Raw genomic sequence first — 20,339 nt, 5'->3', positions numbered from 1 at the left:
CAACCCTATCTGAACCTGTATCTCCCCTAAGAAGACCTGGAGCCAGCCCAGGGTCCAGGCCTTCCTGGCTCCATCATCCTGGTCTGGCTGTCATGCCTGCCTGGCTGTGGCCTGCACTGCCCAAAACCCCAGCCCAAAGAGGACTGGGTTGACTTTGCCTTCCATCCTTCAACCTTCTAATGATCAAGCCTGGTGATTCCATCTCCAAAATATTCCCAGAATTTCATGCCCCACCCCACACCCAGGTCCTCATCCTGGTCTTTCATCTTCTCCCACCTGGACTATGGCAGCAGCCTCTTTCCCGTTCTCCCTCCTCCTCTTTACCCCACAACTTGCTCTCTGTAATGCATCCATAGGGACCTAACACATACCCCATCAGGGCCCTCCTCAATTTGGAGACATCTGCTTGCTGCATCTCATTCTAGATTTTTAAAAACCCATGTTGTCAACTGCAGCCCACAAGGCCCTAGGTGAACTTTCCCTGATCATCTCCAGCCTCTCCTCTTCTCTCTCTCCCCCACATTCATTGTACTACACTGGCTCCTTGCTCCTCCTCAGTGCAGCACCTTTACACTGGCTGTTCCTTCTGCCCAGAATGCTCCTCTCCCAGATACCTGGTTCCCTCTCTCCCCTCATTTTTTACTTATTGGCACCTTTTCAGTGAGACCTCCGCTCTATCTAAAATCGCACCTCCCCCCACACACACACTCCCTTCCCCGCTTCAGTTTTTGCCATAGCAACACTGCCCTCCTCCAGCTGACACCCTAGGTGTTGGGCATTTGCAGGGGCTGTTCTCCACGGAGGATCCAGCCCATATGCCTTCCAGGCCAGCTCATCCTGGAGTCTGCGCACACGTTGTCTCCTTAAAGAGTCCTCTTCATTCATTCATCCATCCACCACCCCAGCCCCATCACATTTTCATTTAGTCTTTTCAGCACTTATCACAATCTGACATTATCTTGTTTATTAGTTTACTAGTTTATCTTCCACTTAAGCAGAATAGGAGCACCATGAGGGCAGGATTTTGTCAGCTGTGTTCACTGCTGTATTATTCCCAGCTTGGCACCAGACTTGGCCAATGGTATGAGGTACCAGGTACAATTTTCCCCCAAATAAACAATCCTTGTTCTGCTCTGAAACTGCTTTACTGACTACAAAAGTTCAAGTGAGGAGTAGCAGGGACCTGGCATCAAGGGAAATAAGCACTGATGTGGCTTGGGCCCAGGTCAACCCCAAGGTTCAAAGGGTCCGTAGAAGGAGGAGCCGCAATGGCCCAGGCACGGGTAGTGGGACAAGGCAGGCCCATGTTTGATGAGTATCTCTTCCTCTGTTTTCTTTTTTTTCTTCTTCTGTTTTCTATCATCTGTCCCACGACATTATCTATCCTGGTCCTTAGCACTGGGGGTCTCAGTGTCCAGGAGCTCAGGCTTGGCATCCAGTGTGGGAGGTGTAGGCCTCTGGGCAATGACCACAGCTATGTCAGGCCCTCCACAGATGATGGGATTCCTCACATCCAGGAAGCTGGGCAGTCCCAAAGTGACAGAGATGGAACACATAAGGGAAAGAGGGAAGAGAAGGAGAGAGGGAAGGAAGGATGAGGGGGAGAAATGGTGAGGAACAGGAAGGCCGAGGTGGAAGGGGGACATCAAGAGACACAGAGAGATTTGTGGGGAGACAGGAAGAGATGTGGAGCCAGAAAGACATTCATGGGGGAGTAAAGAGGTACAGGGAAACAGAGGAAAATGTGGGGGACATGGAAAGACAGATATGGGGACAGGCCAAACAGGGGAATACAGAGGGCCAGTGATATGAGGGACACAGAAAGATGCAAGTGAAGAGAGACGTGAGGAAATGGGGAGACAGATGGGGGGGCAGAGAGACAGGGTAGCAGAAATATAGAGGTGGAGATGGGAAGAAAGAAGGACATTGAGAGATGGTGATTGAATGGGTCAGGAGAGGCAGGGAGAGACACTGTCAGCCCAGGGGCCCTGGTGGGCTTCAGGAAGAGTCCTAGGCCTGTCCTGCTCTTCTGTACACTTCCCTGAGCCCCAGCATAGTCAGGCCCTAGTCTCAAACATAGAGCCTCCAGGGGTAGCCACACTGCCATCCCAGCTACCTGCCACGAACTGTGAATATGGACCCAGTGCTGCTAGATCTGCTGAGCTTCCAGGAAAGACCAAAAATGACTATAAAACACTGTTGAGGCCAGAAAAAATCAGATCTCTGAGCCATGTGCAACCCACTGGTTGTCAGACTGAGAAACCTTAGCTACAGGGCTACTTCAGAGAGGCTCCTTTCTGAAACCCCTTCCCACTTCCTTGTCCAGCTGGGGCTGAGAGCTATGGGACCCCAAACTTGGTCCTGGGGTCTTAAGCAGGGAAACGGCCTGATCAAATTGATTTTTCAAGACATGATACCCTCCTCCAATACTTGGTAGTAAAACATAGGGGCAAAAGGGCCTTTAGATGGGGCTGGGGAGACTCTGTGAGGTAGGCTGCAAACTCAAGCTCTATTAGGATTCAGGCAAGGAGCTCTCCAAAAGGAGAGCACTGGCCTCCTGCGGAGTCAGACACCTGGTTTGAATGTTGACTGGCTGCCTGACTTTGGGCAAGTCACTGTAGCATCCTGGTGCCTGTTTTTTCATCTGAAAAATGGGGACCACAGCCACATCAAGGTCATATGAGTTTTAAGTTATTAACTCTGTCTGGCACAGAGTAAGGGCAGCCATTACCATGCTCTGACCAATAGTTGGTAGGCGTTGACAGATTGACTTTTTTTCCCCCAAGAAAACTCAGAAGTTTGGAAACATGAGTGAAATGTTCTGACTTTTAAATACTGGACCCTAGCACTGAAAATGAAAATACATGTGCTCTGGGGGCCAGGTGGCCACACTCACCAGGCATAGCAGGCCCTGGAGCGCCTAGCTGGCAGGCCCTCCTTGCACAGCTGCTGTACCAGCTGTTCTAGGGCCTGCAGCTGCACCTGATGCTGCTCATGGTGCCGCTGCAGCCTCCACACCCGCTTCTGCAGTGCTCCCAGGACACTGCCCAGCCCAGCCAGGGAGTTCTGGGCCTGGACTCCAGGCTGTGGCCTGGCAGGAGCAGGAGGAGGGGGCAGGGAGGTCAGGAACATGGTGGCCGTGGCTTCAGGGCCTCCAGATGCTGACCCCAGTACCGCAAGATGCATAGGGCCAGAGGCTGAGACAGTTGGATCCGGAGACAGGGGCATGGCCTCTGGTGAAGAGGGAGACTCGACTGGCTTCTCAGTGCTTCGGGAACTCTGCTGCCTCTGGAAGAAAAGGCATGGGATGAGAGGCATCAGGGTCAGACTTTAAGGGGTACTGTCCTCAGGGATCCCTGGGTGGCGCAGCGGTTTGGCGCCTGCCTTTGGCCCAGGGCGCGATCCTGGAGACCCAGGATCGAATCCCACGTCCGGCTCCCGGTTCATGGAGCCTGCTTCTCCCTCTGCCTCTGTCTCTCCCTCTCTCTCTCTCTCTCTCTCTCTCTGTGTGACTATCGTAAATAAATAAATAAATTAAAAAAAAAAAAAAGGGGTACTGTCCTCAGATAAGGCCAGACCTCAAGGAGGAACTTCCTTGAGGGGAGGGCTGAGGGTCAGACTGCAGCAGGGACTTCCCTCAGGAGAGGAGGGCTGAGGATCAGACTCCACAGGTCATTTCCAGGTGGGGAAGACAGGGTCAGACTCCAACAGTGGGACCTCCTTTTGCTCACCTTAGCAGGTGGTGCTGGGGAGAAAATGGATGGCACTGCATCAGGCCGCAGGTAGCGCACACCCCAGCGCCACTGGAAGCAGGAAGGTGTGAAGTGCTCACTGCACAGATGGTGGTGGCAGCTGGGCACCCAGTCCTCATGGCCCATGTGCCTCAGCCAGGCCTGCAGCCGGGGGCCATCCTTCAGTGGGAACCTGCCAGGGACAGTGGGGTTACAGGGTCAGCAATATCAGGTCAGTCCCACCTCTCTCTGGGGACATGCACACTCAGAGGTCCCTGGGCTCCAAACTTCTGTCTACCTAGGCCAGAAACTGGCCCTGCCTCTTACCCAGAGTCTCTCTACCACCAACCTACATCCCAACCTTCAGCTTCACCATTCATTCATTCATTTTAAAGATTTTATTTATTTATTCATGAGAGACACAGAAAGAGAGGCAGAGACATAGGCAGAGGGAGAAGCAGGCTTCCTGTGGGGAGTCTGATGCCGGACTCTATCCCAGGACCCCAGGTTATGCTGTGTCAAAGGTAGACACTTAACCATTGGGTAGACCCAGCACCCCAAGAGCCACCCAGGGATCCCTTTTTATTTTTTATAATGAATTTATCTGAGACAGAGAAAGAGAGAACACTTGCCTGTGCGTGAGAGCACGCACAAGTGGGGGGAGAGGCAGACGGAGAGGAAGAAGGAGACTCCTCACTGAGCAGGAAATCGGAAGTGGGGCTCAATCCCAGGATCATGACCTGAGCAGAAAGCAGATGCTTAACTGACTGAGCCACCCTGGTGCCCTCAGCTCCAGCTTTTTTTTTGTTTTTTTAAAGATTTCATTTATTTATTCATGAAAGACAGAGAGAGAGAGAGAGGCAGAGACACAAGGCAGAGGGAGAAGCAGGCTCCATGCAGGGAACCTGATGTGGGACTTGATCCGAGGCCTCCAGGATCACACCCTGGTCTGAAGGCAGCGCCAAACCACTGAGCCACCCAGGCTGCCCAGCTCCAGCTTTTAAACACCCAACATCGGCCTACCTCTCCCACCTCTGCTGCCCCTCCCTTCCAGCATCCATACTCTCCTGACTGGACTTTTACAGCAGCCTCTTTCCCAATCTCCCGACCCATAGCCACAATCTGTTATGAAACTGGGCAAATCTAGAATGTGTCCACATTCATGGGGACGGGATGGGGATGGGGGGGAGTAGGGTGGGGTTATAGATTAAAAGAAATGTAAGAAACATCCAATTGCAGATTGTGGTCCTCATCTGCAACAAACCATTTCATAAAAAGACATTTTAACACAGTAGGGAGAAAACTGAACATAAATTGGGTATTGGATAGCTGTAAGAAACTAATCTTGCTAGGTATGATAATTGTATTGGTTTATGCTTCTAAAATAGTCATCCGTTGGAAAAACATTCTGAATATTTATGGGTAAAAGAACTAATATCTAGGATTTACTTTAAAATCATGCATTAGGGATCCCTGGGTGGCGCAGCGGTTTAGCGCCTGCCTTTGGCCCAGGGTGCGATCCTGGAGACCCGGGATCGAATCCCACATCGGGCTCCCGGTGCATGGAGCCTGCTTCTCCCTCTGCCTGTGTCTCTGCCTCTGTCTCTCTCTCTCTCTCTGTATGACTATCATAAATAAATAAAAATTTAAAAAAAAATAAAATAAAATCATGCATTAAGGGACACCTGGGTGGCTCAGTGGTTGAGTGCCTGCTTTTGGCCCAGGGTGTGATCCTGGGGTCCCAGGATTGAATCCTGCATTGGGTTCCCTGTATGGAGTCTGCTTCTCTCTCTGCCTGTGTCTCTGCCTCTCATTATCTCTCTCTCTCTCTCTTCTCTCTCTGTGTGTGTGTGTCTCTCGTGAATAAATAAAATCTTTTTTAAAAATCATGCATTACAGGGTGGGAGCAGATAAAAAAGATTAGCAAAATGTTGACAATTGGTGAATCTGAGTGACTATGCATGAGAATCCATTCATATAACTTTTTTAAAAAGATTTTTACTTATTCATGAGAGACACAGAGAAAAAAAGAGGCAGAGACACAGGGAGAGGGAGAAGCAGGCTCCCTGTGGGGAGTCCAATGTGGGATTCAATCCCAGAATCCTGAGCCAAAAGCAGACACTCAACCACTCAGCCACCCACTGTCCCCATATAACTCTATTTTTTGCGTATGCTTGAAAACAATCGTTAAAAGGTTCTTGAACTCAACAACAAAAGTAACACCATTAAAAATGGGCAAAGGACTAGAACAGATATTTCTCCAAAGAAGATATACAAATGGCCAACGAGCATATGAAAAGATACTCAATATCAGTAATCATTAGGGAAATGCAAATTGAAACCATCAGGTATCACCTCATAACCATTAGAATGGCCACTATGAAAAACAAAACAAGGGGCCCTGCGGGGCTCAGTAGGTTGAGCATCTGACTTCAGCTCAAGTTATGATCTCCAGGTCCTGGGAGATCAGCTTCCATACACAGCGAGGAATCTGCTTGTCCCTCTCCTGTTGCACACCCTCTCCCCCAGCTTGTGCTCATGCTCACGCACGCTCTCTCTCTCTCTCTCTCAAATAAATAAATAAAATCTTTTTAAAAAATAATAAAAATTAAGGGCCCCTGGGTGGCGCAGTTGGTTAGGCGTCTAACTCTTGGTTTCTGCTCAGGTCAAGATCTCAGAGTCGTGAGATCAAGCTCCATGTTGGACTTTGAACTCAGCGAGAGGTCTGCTAAAAGTTTCCCTCTCCTGGGATCCCTGGGTGGCGTAGCGGTTTGGTGCCTGCCTTTGGCCCAGGGCACGATCCTGGAGACCCGGGATCGAATCCCACGCCGGGCTCCCGGTGCATGGAGCCTGCTTCTCCCTCTGTCTATGTCTCTGCCTCTCTTTCTCTGTGTGTGACTATCATAAAGAAATAAAAATTAAAAAAAAAAGTTTCCCTCTCCCTCTATCCTCCCTATACTCAAGCACATACACGTGTGCTCTCTCAAATAAATAAATCTTTTTTTAAAAAAGATTTTATTTCATTCATGAGAGATAGAGAGAGAGAGAGAGAGAGAGAGGGAGAGGCAGAGACAGAGGCAGAGGGATAAGCAGGCTTCTTGCAGGGAACCCGACATGGGACTTGGTCCCAGGTCTCCAGGATCACACCCTGAGCCAAAGGCAGGCGCTAAACCTCTGAGCCACCCAGGGATTCCCCATAAATAAATCTTTTAAAAATAAATAAAATAATAAAAAATATAAATATAAATATAATAATATATAATATAAATAAATAAAATAAAAATTAAAACCAAACGTGTTGGTGAGCATGTGCAGAAACTGGAACCCGATGCACTATTGGAGGGAAATGTAACATGGTGCAGCCACTATGGAAAACGATACAGTACCTCATCAAAAAAATTAAAAATAGAATTTATGATTCAGCAATTCTATTTCTAGGTATGTACCTGAAAGAATTGAAAGTTGGGTCTTGAAAAGATATTTGCACACTAATGTTCATTACTGCATTATTCACAACAGCCAAAAGCCAATATTCATCAATGAATGAATAGGTAAGGAAAATGTGGCATATGCATACAATAGAATATTATTTAGTCTTAAAAAGGAAATTCTGACACATGCTATAACATGAGTGACCTTCAAGACATTATGGAAAGTGAAGTAAGCCAGTTACATACACACGAAATACCACTTATATGAATTATCGAGTTATCAAATTCATAGAAAAAGAAATAGAATGGTGGTTTCCAGCAGCTGGAGGGAATAGGAAATTTGAGTTTGTTGTTCAATGCGCATGAAGTTTGTTTCGCATGATGACAAAGTTCTGAAGATTGGGTTGCACAATAATGTGAATATCCTTAATATTACTGAACTGCATATTCAAAAATAGTTACAATGGTAGATTTTATACGTATGTTACAATTTTTTTTAATTCTTTTTTTTTAAGATTTTATTTATCTATTCATGAGAGACACAGAGAGAAAGGCAGAGACACAGGCAGAGAGAGGAGAAGCAGGCTCCCTGCAGGGAGCCTGATGTGGGACTGGATCCCAGGACTCCAAGATCCTGCCCTGAGCCAAAGGCAGACGCTCAACCACTGAGCCACCCAGGCGTCCCTATATGTTACAATTAAAAATTAAAGTTAAAAAAAATGAACTGAATAAAAGATTTCCCTGTGGGAATGAGTGGGGATTATCTGAGACTCAAGACTGTCCACAATGAAGACCTCATTTTCCGGCTTCCTTTGCAGCCAGGGGTGGTCACATAATTGAGTTCTGACCCGTCTGTCATGCAGCAGCAGTCAGAAACTGTGACACATTAACTGTTTAAGTGGTTAAACTTTGAGATGGTTTGTTATGTAGCATTAAATAACTAATATAGTCAGTCATCCACACTCCATCTGCACAGTGTCTTCCATATCTGTCACATTATATACTTAATATTTTTCTTAAAATTGACCAACTTTAAGTATGAAACAAAGATACCTCGAAGAGAAACTTTACACCACAACTGAAAATGGAAAACCAGTTACCAATTCCAGGAACAGAAGTTGACCAAAAAAACAGCTGGATACTTTCTTCTGCTGAGGGCTCTGAGGCCTCTGTCTGTTAAAAGGGCAGAGTAAGGGGTGCTAGAGCGGAGGATAACACCATCTATAGGAGACAAGGTAACAAACCCAGGCACAGGCACACAAAGGAATACCATACAGCCCTAAAACAGAATATGGAGGCACTCTATGAACTGATGTGCTATTTTCAGGCACATGTATTACCTGAAAAAAAAAGGTGCAAACAGCTTTTAGTAACTGTGGCAGGCTCAGTAATGGCCCCCCAAAGATATCCATGTTCAAATCCCTGGAATCTGCAAATACTATGTTGCATGACAAAAGATGAGATTAAGTTAAGGATCCTGAGATGAGGAAGTCATCTTAGAACATTCATTTGGGCCCTACATCCAATCCCAAGTATCCTTGCGAGAGGGAGGCAAAGTGGACATTACCACAGATGAAAGCAGAGAAGGTGATGTGACCACAAAGGCAGAGATTGGAGTGATGTGGCCCCCAGAAGCTGGAAGAGTCAAGAAACAGATTCTCTCCTACAGCCAGCCTCACTGGGAATGCCATCCTGCCAACACCTTGGTTCTGGCCCAGTAAAACTGACTTGCACTTCTGGTCTCCAGAACTGGGAGAGAATAATTTCTGCTATTTTAAGCCATCAAGTTTGTTTCAACATTCACAGGAAACTAATATAGCAATAGAGGGGAAATTAGAACATGTATTCAGATTTGCTCATATCTGTATAAAGAAACTTTTGGAAAAGACACGTTAAGAAAGGAGGTGGGCAGGATGAACAGAGATGGGTGCAGGAGCAGGACCTCCCAGCCCAAAGGCAGACAGACAGGGCAGGTGGGGGTGGGGTACAGCTGGTAAAAGGACACGGGCTGACTCAGAAGAGCTGTGGCACCCAAAGAGCAGAACCCCAGGGCACCCAGCCAGGAGCTCTGGCTGCTGTAGTCCCTTTCGCCTCTGTTTGGGATCCAAATCTTCTCATCAACCCCATTCTGCCTGGACACACACAAGAACTCTCTCGCAGCAGCATTCCCCAGCCCCTCCTCCTTGGCAGAGACTGACAACTGACCACTCCACATCCCCTTTCTTTCTTCCTTACTAACAAAACTCCAACTTTAGTTGAGGTCATGATGTGCCTCGCTAGAAGACTGTTTCCCAGGTTCCTTTGTGTAGGTGGGGCCACGTAACTAAGTTCGGGCCAGTGAATACTTTTGTGTCGTGTGAGAAATCTGGCAGGGTTCCTTAAAAATGCGAAGGGTCCTCAAATGGATCAGGGCACCTCAAGGGGCAAAGGAGGAAAATATCATGAAAAACTTCTTCCTTGGGCGCCTGCATGGCTGAGTTGGTTAAGTGTCTGCCTTGGCTCAGGTCATGATCCAGGGGTCCTGGGATCAAGTCCTGCGTCAGGCTACCTGCTCAGCGGGGAGTCTGCTTCTCTCTCTGCTCTTGCCCCCTGCTCGTGATCTCTCTCTCTCTCAAATAAATAAAACCTTAAAAAAAAAAAAAAAACCCACCTCTTCTTCACTTGGTCTTTTTCTTACTCTCTTTTGTTCTTCTGGATGGCAACACATTTACAATGGCCTCTCTAAAAATCTACTTTAAGTAGTCAGTGTCCTCCTTTTCTCTAGAATTGTTTAGTCTTGTTGGTCATCCTTCTAGATCATACACTGCTAGAAATTCTTCTTTAAAAATGGGTGTGTGGGGTAGCCCTGGTGGCGCAGCGGTTTGGTGCCACCTGCAGCCTGGGGTGTGATCCTGGAGACCTGGAATCGAGTCCCACATCGGGCTTCCTGCATGGAGCCTGCTTCTCCCTCTCCCTCTGCCTGTGTCTCTGCCTCTCTCTCTGTGTCCATGAATAAATAAATAAAATCTTTTAAAAAAATGGGTGTGTGTGTGTTATTTTCTGGAGCTCCTGGGTGGCTTATTCGGTTAAGGATCTGCCTTTGGCTCCAGTTATGATCCGAGAGTCCTGGCATTGAGCTCCACATCCGGCTCCCTGGTCTGAGAGGAGCCTGCTTCTCTCTCTGTCCGCTGCTCTGTCTGCTTGTGCATGCGCACACTTTCTCTCTCGTTCTGTCAAATAAATAAAATCTGTTTTTTAAAAGTTATTTTCTTCCTTATTAACAATGAATTCAAAATTTCTTCAGGGTGGGTAAATGCCCTGCTAAATTATCCTTTGTAGTTGGGTTGACCAATGATGAAGAACTCACCATCAGGTGGGGTTTCTGGGAAGGATTTATAAGGGGCTAACTCCACTCATGGTTAGAGCCCCTTTTGCTCTTCCTTCCTTCTCTTTTCTTACCAGGAATGGTGGGCCTTGATGGTTGGGGCACTTGGCAGCCATCTTGCATGGGACTGCATGCTAAGGATGATAGCACAGAAAAATAGGAATCTCAACCCTAATGATTTGTGGGCCTGCCACGCCAGTGCTGGTCTGTCAACCTCTGTATGTGTGTGTGTGTGGTTTTTTTTTTTTTTAAGATTTTATTTATTTATTCATAGAGACAGAGAGAGAGAGAGAGAGGCAGAGACACAGGCAGAGAGAGAAGCAGGATCCATGCAGAGAGCCTGACGTGGGAGTCGATCCAGGGTCTCCAGGATCATGCCCTGGGCTGCAGGCGGTGCTAAACCACTGCACCACCGGGGCTACCCTCTGTATGTGTTTTATTCAAGAGAAAAATAAACCCTTAGTGGATTCTATTATTGTTCAAGATATTTGCTGCCCTTCCCCACATGAAGATCACATATCTCTACTGCACTGACCCGAGGCTTGCCACAGACTTGCTTTGGCCAAAGGACTGAAAGTGATGTGGGCCACTTCTAAATATAGAATTTATGAGGAGCCATTGGGTGATTCTCCCTATTTTCACTTTTACCCCTTCTACAAGACCAGAAGTTTCCATGTAGGGGAGGCTCCTTCAGCCTGAGTCTCGGGTTAGGATACTATAGAGTAGGTCCATAAATGGTCTGCAAAGGACATATTGTGAATGAGAAATAAACTTTTGTTGCAGTATGAGATTTTGTGTCTGTTATTGCAGCTATATCCTATAAACTCCATAATTTTTTTAAAGCCAATAATATTTCAGGACTTTCTTACTGCCAGCCAAATGCAATTCCTAACTTCCCATTAGACGGCTTCCCATTAGAGCTGACTCTGATTTTCCTGAAAGGGCCAAAAACAAATGAATGTTTCCTCTGGCTGCCTGGCAGGCCCTTACGTTATTCCCCTGCAGCTACTTCCCTCTATATGATTCACCTTGTTCCTTCTTGCCATCCACACCTTCTCCTGAATCTCCTTTGCAAACAGCTCCTCACCAAACTCTTAACTATGTGGCTTCTGCAAGACTGACTCAGGGATGAGCCTTGAGGAAGAAATGGGTTAGCTTATGTGAAGGACGGTCTGGAAGCCACTGGTGGGATTTAAACAACACAGACAAGAACTAATTTTTTATAAAATCATCTGGATGCTCTGTACAGTTGTTATTGTTCTCATTACTATAGGTGAGGCACTTAGAACAGTGCCTGGCATAAGTGCTCTCTAAATAAGTTGTTCTTGTTGCTCTTGTCAGGGACACAGAAGCGTAGGCAGGGAGGCCAGCAAGCAGCTATCACAATGTTTCATTGACAGATGATGGCAGCCTGAACTACACCATGAGAACGGAGGTAATATGAAGTAGGCTGGAAATGTAGAGCTTTTTGTTGTTGTGGTTATTTCCTAATAGTTTAGTTAGGATTTTCCCATTTGCATTTATAACTCTACTGCCAAGGTATGAAGGATTTTGTTGTGATTGTCACAGGGTGGGGATGTGTTTGGAGGATAAAGTCAAAGGATGGGTTGATGGACTGACTGACAGCAGCAGTGCTGAAGAAAAATTGGGAGTGACTCCCAGGTTGTTCAGTTCTTCAGTATTTTTTTTTTTTTTTTTTTTTTTTTTTTTGGTTCTTCAGTGTTTGATGCTTTACCTATCCATGAGCTTTGTCCGGACAGGACCTGTCAGGATCCTCTGTGTCTAGCAGGGGCTTCCATACTCCAGGAGACACTCAGAGTTGCTGAATTAATAAACACTGCCAGAGCAATGTATCTTTAAAAAAAAAAAAAGCAAATCTGGACACACCGATTTAGGTTTAAAGACTCCTCTGCATTACTCTTACTCTGCACCAGGGTCCCTTCAAGGGACAGGGATTGCTGAGTTTCCTGGGGGAGGCCATCTGAAATGCATTAATGAAATTCAGCCAACAAATATTGCACTCCCTATGCAACAGGCATTATTTTAGGGTTGGGGAAATGACAAAAAAAAAAAAATTCACTGACATTCTAGTGGAGAAGACAATAAATGAATACATCAAATATGTGATATGCCAAATAGTGATAAGCGTCAAAAGGATAAGTAAAGGGATCCCTGGGTGGCTCAGCAGTTTAGTGCCTGCCTTCGGCCCAAGGTGTGATCCTGGAGACCCGGGATCGAGACCCATGTCAGGTTCCCTGTGTGGAGCCTGCTTCTCTCTCTGCCTGTGGCTCTGCCTCTCACTCTCTCTCCCTCTCTCTCTCTCTCTCTCTCTCATGAATAAATAAATAAAATCTTTTTTTTTAAAAGGATAAGTAAAACAGGAGGTAAATAGGGAGAATACCTACAGATCTGGGAGAGGATTATCGTTTTACATAGAGTAGTGGTCATAAAGGTAAGACCTTTCCAGGTAGAGGAAAAAGCACAAGCAAAGTCCCAGGGGCAACAATGTGCCTGGAGTGCTAGGGGAACAGCATGTTGCCAGTGACACTAGAGCACAGTATTAAGGGACAGGAGGAAGGAAATGAGGTCATACAGATACTGGGGATCCAGCCCCTGTAGGGCTTTCTGTCTACTCCAGTCTCACCTTCTTATCTTGTATAGAGTGAGGTGGGAACCAGGAGAGAATCTGAACAGAGGAGGACTCTGATCTGACTCAGGGGTACACAGATACCTTGTGTCTGTGTATGGGGATCAGAGTGTGGGAGCGGCTTGACTAATGAAGAGGCTACTAAAATAATGCAGTTAGGAGGTGGTAATGACCAGAACCTGAATGGAGGCAGAGAAGGTTAGAAGTGGTCAATTCTGGATAGATTTTAAAGGAAGAGCCAACAGGATCTGCTGATGGGCTGGATGAGGAATGTGTCCTACCCCATTTAGACTAAGGCCAACAGGGATACACCTGTCATCCCAAAGAGTCAGGTTTATTTACCATGGTGATGAGGAAAATTGCACACCAGAAATACCAGAAGTGAGGAGTCTCAACAAAGGAAAAGACAGGGTTATTACTTGAGTTTGGGAGAAGGGTGAATTTTAGGTGAAATGTAAATGAAACTGTTTGGATAGGCTTAAAGCAAAGCAGACCTGGGTGTAAAGGGATAGATACTAGGTTTGGGTTGTGAAAGTGAGTCCAGGGTCCTGTCTCCTTGAAAGCAATAAAGTTGGGATGCCTGGGTGGTTCAGCGGTTGAGCATCTGCCTTCGTCTCGGGGTGTGATCTTGGGTTCTGGGGATCAAGTCCTGCATCAGGCTCCCTGCGATGAGCCTGCTTCTCCCTCCCCCTGTGTCTCTGCTTCACTGTCTCTCATGAATGAATAAAATCTTTTTTTTTTTAAAGCAGTAAAGTTTAGGTAGATGTGGAAAAACTACATCCAGAAACGCCTTACCTGAAGCTCTGCACCTGGGCAGAGCAACTGAGGTTGCTTCCCTGTGTCAAAGCGACAACTCTTCCAGGTGCTAAGCGAGATGCTTCATTATTACTGATAGAATTCCAAATGACAAAGTTTATGATAGTCTACGATTTTAGACAACAAAGTTTCCTAGCAAAAAAGCAGCAGTCAGTCAAAGAAGAAGGATTATTTTTCACTTTATATCTGCATCATCTGAGAAAAATAGAAATATTTTCTCTTATTAACTCTTCAGTCAAATTTTCCTGTGTCTTTTATTCTAGCTGGGGAATAATAAGTGGGAGGACAGATTTTTTTTCCTTCCCTTTTTTTTTTTTTTTTAACAGTTCAAGCTCATTTTTACTTTCCCCAATGTGAGGAAAGAAAAGAGGTAGGTATGACTCTTAAGATTTCCTGCCTGAACAACAGGAAAGATGGAGCGAGCTCTTAACTGAAATAGGAAAGGCTGTGGAAAGTTTGGGAGAGAGACAAGATCAGGAGCTCAATTTTGGATGTTTTGCATTTGAGATAAATTCGTGGAGATAACAAGTGGGCAGTTTTAGGGTCCTTCCCCTACACAGTCCCACTTCTCATGCTCGATGCTTTCACTATCTGTAGTTTATCTTCCACCCCTGCGTTTTAACACTTCTGCACCTCTGCGTGTGCTGTGTTTAGGGCTGAGAACACCGTCTCTTCACTTTGCTAGCCCTGCTTCCAGACACCTGCAAGCTGGACCAGGCGCGCGGGCACAGCTGCAGTTACCCTCGGGCTCCGCCCCCAGCCCCGCCCCCCGAGCCCCGCCCCGCGCTTGCGCTCACTTGTAGAAGCTCACGGGGCGGTTGTCAGCGCCCAGTCGGCCCGCAGTGTTGGAGCAGTTCGGAGCCCGGCAGTACTTGGGCATGGCTGTTCCACCCCGTTGAGTCCTGCCCAGTCTGCAGCCGCACTTTGATCCTCGCCGGGCGCCGCCGAACCCCACCCTGCCCGCTCTCCGCCTACCTCACGTGATGGCCCTTGATGCCTCATCACGTGCAGGGGAGGGAAGAGAGCGCCTGCGCACTACGCGCCCAGCCGCGTTACCACAGTTACGCCCTGGTCACGTGGCGAGCGGGGAAGCGCGAGGACGTCGGCGCAAAGCCAGTTCTTAGGCATCCGGACCTTACCACGTGTTGGGGGGGAGAGAGGGGGGAGTCGCGGCTTTTCTGAGCATGCGCCGAGTGGTCGGTCTCTTTGGACTCCACCCCATCTTACATCCGGGCGACTGCCAGCCACTGCGTGGGTAGTTGCTGGGGGTGGGGAGTGCGGCAAAAAGCGAACTGGAGGCTTTGATCTTCGCTACGTAAAGAGTTAACACCTAAATGCTTGTTAATGGTGAAAACAGACCGCGTTAAAAACGCCACTTCCTTGATCAGGCATCAAGTAGAGGAGCTCCGGTTCCACCCGGCCGTAGGCTTCGCTCCGCCTCTCGGCCCTCATTGGTCAAAACCGCCTCCCGGCAGCCCTGACATTGGCCAGACCCGGGCCTGCCGCGTCCAATGGGCGGCGGCGCCGGCTTTCCCGCGGCCGTTTGCTCTTCCAGTGGGTCGTGGAGGCGGCGGCGGCGGCGGCGGCGGCAGCGGTTGAGGAGCCTAACGGTTGCCCGGCTCCGGCGCGTCGATGGCGGCCTTGGGGCCCGGAGGCTACGCGCGCAACGATGCAGTGGAGAAGCTGCCGTCCGGCGCGGCGGGGGTTCCGGCGCGGAGGGGCCAGTGCTCTCCGCCCCCCGCCCCGCCGCTCTGTCTCCGGCGGCGGACACGACTCTCGACGGCGCCGGAGGACACGGTGCAGAACCGGGTGAGGAGCTGTTTGCCCTGCCCACCCCAGTCCCGGGGTTCGGCGGCCGCCCCCGGCCCCGCCCCCGGATCGCCGGCCCCGCCTCAGCCCTCGGCTCGGCCCCTCGGACTCCGGTCTGGCCCGCGGCGTCTCGCAGGCCCCTCCCACCCTCCCGTCTCCTCTCCCTCAGGCACTGCCCTTCAGACCCGTCCCAGCTCTCCCTTCCCTCGGAGGGTATTTTAGTTCTGATCACCCTCGCCCTCCTTCCTGCCTCTCCCTTCAGTCACCGTTAGATGTCTCTCTGGCCCTTCATTTTTGTTGACCCCGCCCTACGCTGGATCTTTAGGGTCCCCACCAGTCAGTGTGCAGTCCCGAGCGCTACCCACCTCGTCTGTCCCTCAGCTCATTCCACCTTCTCGCCCCACCTGCCCGCCCTTTCCTTCCACCCTTACCGACGTGGAATTCTTGGCGCATGTTGCCACCCCAGGTTACGGACACTGTGTGAGTAAATGTAAAACCTCAGCAGCGCTTCCGAAGTGGGGGTTGACATACAGAATAGTCCCCGACGTCCTTAGATAGAAAATCAAAGACGATTTTAGAGTAGGTACAAGGAATTCTCTTAGCACACCAGCGATTTAAGAAAATGGTTCTCCAACTCTCCGAGCTACAAAGTCTATTTTTATAAAAGAGAAGTTGACAGTAATCATGCCACGGAGTTGCAGGGAGCAGAGATGAAATCGTGACCATGACCTGCTCTTGGCAGAGGCCAGATAGAGGGTGGAAACACGGTAGATCCTGGTGGATCTTGTTTCTGCCACCTGGCGTCCTGCTACACTCTGATTATATCACCCATTCCTGGCTGCAAGGCCTAGCTAGGCAAGTGGCCCCTCCCTACCTCTCTGGCTGTACCTCCGTTGTCCTCCCTTTTTATCAGTGTTAGGTCACATTAGCCAGCTGTTTTCCCGAGGCTCCAAGCTCTTTACCGCCTCCCAAGTGTTTGCTGAGTCCTTTGGGCCTTTTTGCTGCAGTCCACCTGGCTGGCTCCTCATTCCTCAAATCTCAGCCTGAATATCTCCAGCCTGAGCCGCCTTTTTGAACCCCCCCACCTAAGATAGACACCTACTTTAATCTCTTACCTAGCATGCTGTACTTCATAGCTTTTCTCTTGTATGTTCCTGAAAGTACTCTAAACTGCGTGTAAAATAAAGGAATAGCAATGGGGATTTCAGAGAGACAGCAACGTGGTTAAGCGGCCTCTGGACCCAGACTGCCTGGGCTTAAACCTTAATTCTGTTCTTGTTATGAACTTTTCTGTGCCTCAGTTTCCTCATCTGTCAAATGATGATAATAATATAAATATTCCCTTGCAGGGTATTTGTGAGGATTAAGTGAACTCACGTATCTTAAGCATTAGAACAATACCTGGCACATTGCAAGTACTCTTATTAGTGGTAGCTACTACTGCTTTGATTGTGTAACTTGGATAATTGGTGTCATTTATTTATTCTTGTTTGGTGGCACAGAGTCCATCTGGCTTACAAAAGATGTACTCTAAAAATGACCATTATATTATATTAATGCCCAGTAATGCTGGTTGACAGATAGAAAAACAATGTGAGTGCCATTGTTTGATTGTTTGGAATAGAGTCCTGCTGCTGCTCCTTCCTGGGTGGGTTACCTCTCTGGGCCCCTTTATAGCCTCATCTGTAAGATGGAGATGATGATGATGATGATAATGACCGCAGGGTTATTGTGAGCATAAGTCAGTACAGGTATTTAAACAGTGCCTGGCTCCTGGTAAATGCTCAAGAAGAGCTAGTTATTATTATCCTATGTTTGCCTCTCATTTCTAAAGCCAAGGACTTGCTTGAGAATGTTTTGCTTTATAATAATTTGAAACTATGGGATCCCTGGGTGGCTCAGCAGTTTGGCGCCTGCCTTCGGCCCAGGGCGTGATCCTGGGGTCCTGGGGTCGGGTCCCATATCGGGCTCCCTGTGTGGAGCCTGCTTCTCCCTCTGCCTGTGTCTCTGCCTCTCTCTCTCTCTCTCTGTGTGTGTGTGTCTCTCATGAATAAATACAATCTTTAAATTTAAAAAAATAATAATAATTTGAAACTAGTATATTCAAAATATGAAAATACAATTCTAGTAGTTCATATTCTAAACAGTTTCAATCAACCATGATAGTGACTTGTTCATTTAAATTACTTTGCTTAGAGAATTTAAAAATTTTAAGTGTGACTATTCATTTGTTTCTTTACTTGTTGAACCTCTAGACTATGAATTTGCTGAGGGAACAGATGGTGTCCACTCTTGCTCACTGCTGTGTCTCTCCTTCAGGGCCCAGGGTACTGGCTTTGGAGCCAGAGACTAGCTGGGTTTGTATCCCAACCTTGCCATTCCACAGGTGTGGGGATTTTGAGGCTCAATGACCTCGCCTCAAAATCCCCACACCTGTGGAGTGATGACAGTTGTGCCTTCTTCTTTGGGTTGTGGGGTTTCAAATCTTTAATCCATATAAAATACTTAGAAATGTACTCAGAGGCCGCCTTCTCAGTGAGGCCTCTCCTTCCCCTATACTCCCAATCTTCTTCCCTGCTTTATTTTTCTCTCTTGCTCCTATCATCATCTGACATCTATTTTACATATTTGTTCTGTATATTTTTTATGTCCTCCATCCCATCTCCACTAGGGCAGGGATTTTTGTTTGTCTTCCTCACCATTCTGTGTCTTTCAAAGGAATCTCGAGAACAAATGTTAGGTGTTGGTGGCATGACTGTAGAAGCTCAGTGTTGTATGTAACAGGCACTGAATGGGTGGCTGAGGCACTGGTGCCACAAAGGACCTATTGGGAAGGTTCTTCTGACCTGGGCTTTTTCCCCACAGGTGTCACTCGAGAAGGTACTTGGCATCACAGCCCAGAACAGCAGTGGCCTAACCTGTGACCCCAACACAGGCCATGTGGCCTACCTAGCAGGGTGAGTGAATGAATGGGACTTGGTTTTTCCATCTGTAGAATGCAGATGAGCTCTCTACCCCTGAGGGCTGTGGAGAGGATTCCACAGGCCCATCTGTGTCTAGAACAGTACTGGCTTGTGGTGAGCACTATGAAAGCCCTACTGTAACTGCAGGTGGCATGTGGCAATGATTCTCAGAAAGACCCAAGCCATGGTGTCAGACAGCCTGAATTTGTGTCCCAGCTTCAACATGTACTCTTCTGTGAATACCTCCTTTTCCTTTTTCTTTTTCTTTTTTAAGATTTTTATTTATTTATTTATTTATGAGACACATAGGCAGAGGGAGAAGCAGGCTCCTCACAGGGAACCTAATGTGGGACTTGATCCCAGGACCCCATATCATGCCCTGAGCCAAAGACAGATGCACAACTGCTGAGCCACCCAGGTGCCCCAGCACCTCCTTTTTCATTCATAAAACAGAACTAATGATATCTTCCTCTTAGGTGGTTGAGAGGACTGAAAGATATCCTCCTACTGTTTATTCCACAAATACTGACCTAGTCTATTCTAGGGCATGACAGACCTGTGGTCATTCCTGATGAATTGTATCTGTTATTCAGTCTTTGGGATGCCGTCTAGGGGTGGACTCTTAAATCTGATAGGTGTGGATTCATATTCCCACTCTGTCCCCGACCTGCTGGTAGCCCTGGGCAAAGGATTTTCCCTCTCTGGTTTTCAAGTTTCCTCATCTCTAAAAGGGAGACTAAGATGTCCAGCTTCACCTGGTAATTGTCACAGGATTTTTTTATTTTTTTAAAGATTTTATCTGGGATGCCTAGGTGGCTCAGCAGTTGAGCGTCTGCCTTCGGCTCGGGGCATGGTCCTGGGATCCGGGATCGAGTCCCGCGTCGGGATCCCTGCAGGGGTCCTGCTTCTCCCTCTGCCTGTGTCTCTGCCTTTCTCTCTCTGTGTGTCTCTCGTGAATAAATAAATGAATCGTTTTTTTAAAAAAATAAAGATTTGATCTATTTATTCACGAGAGACCGAGAGAGATTGGCAGAGACACAGGCAGAGGGAGAAGCAGGCTTCCTGAAGGGAGCCTGATGCAGGACTCAATCCCAGACCCCAGGATCACGACCAGAGCCAAAGGCAGATGCTCAGCCACTGAGCCACCGAGGTGCCCCAATTGTGAGGATTTAAAGAGATGGTGCACATAGATCTTTAGGAGCCTAGGGCCTGACAGAGGAAATGTTGGTTTTTATTTAAGAATATATTATTTAGGGCAGCCCGGGTGGCTCAGCGGTTTAGTGCCGCCTTCAGTCTAGGGCCTGATCCTGAAGACCCAGGATCGAGTCCCACATCCAGCTCCCTGCATGGAGCCAGTGTCTCCCTCTGCTTGTGTCTCTGCCCCCCCCCCCTCTCGTCTCTCATGAATAAATAAATAAATAAATAAATAAATAAATAAATAAAAATAAAAATAATTATTAAAAAAAAGAATATATTATTTAGGGGTGCCTGGGTGGCTCAGTCAGTTAAGCATCTGCCTTTGGTTCGGGTTATGATCTCAGGGTCCTGGGATCAAGCCCCACATCGGGCTCCCTGCTC

At 47.8% G+C, this 20,339-nt stretch overlaps 2 protein-coding genes across 6 annotated transcripts in view; one reads left to right on the top strand and one right to left on the bottom strand.

The window, feature by feature from the left end:
• Window positions 1-938: 938 nt before the first annotated feature.
• Window positions 939-15,551, bottom strand: THAP8 (THAP domain containing 8). 5 transcript variants are annotated; one of them, XM_072772905.1, is made up of 5 exons: window positions 14,787-15,540; window positions 13,969-14,061; window positions 3,732-3,924; window positions 2,897-3,288; window positions 939-1,521 (listed from the first exon to the last, which is right to left on the bottom strand). In XM_072772905.1, the coding sequence occupies exons 1-5, from the start codon at window positions 14,867-14,869 to the stop codon at window positions 1,377-1,379; spliced, it is 906 nt and encodes a 301-aa protein (XP_072629006.1). In that variant the 5' UTR covers window positions 14,870-15,540; the 3' UTR covers window positions 939-1,376. The 5 variants fall into 5 exon arrangements, with proteins under 5 accessions (XP_072629006.1, XP_072629269.1, XP_072629200.1 ...); XM_072773168.1 differs by having other exon boundaries at window positions 13,969-14,121; window positions 14,787-15,535; XM_072773099.1 differs by lacking the exon at window positions 3,732-3,924 and having other exon boundaries at window positions 13,969-14,038; window positions 14,787-15,551.
• Window positions 15,552-15,586: 35 nt separating this feature from the next.
• The window catches only part of WDR62 (WD repeat domain 62), a 47,356-nt gene continuing 42,603 nt past the window's right edge, over window positions 15,587-20,339 (top strand). The window contains exons 1-2 of the mRNA XM_072772679.1: window positions 15,587-15,798; window positions 18,664-18,755. Of these exons, the coding sequence (XP_072628780.1) occupies window positions 15,622-15,798; window positions 18,664-18,755 (269 nt within the window). The 5' untranslated portion in view covers window positions 15,587-15,621. The remainder of the gene's footprint in view (window positions 15,799-18,663; window positions 18,756-20,339) is intronic.

This window comes from Canis lupus, chromosome 1 (assembly GCF_048164855.1).
Source record: "Canis lupus baileyi chromosome 1, mCanLup2.hap1, whole genome shotgun sequence".
NCBI classification, from domain to species: Eukaryota; Metazoa; Chordata; class Mammalia; order Carnivora; family Canidae; genus Canis; species Canis lupus.
Note: the sequence above shows the minus strand (reverse complement) of the source record. Positions and strands in the feature narration are given on the sequence as shown.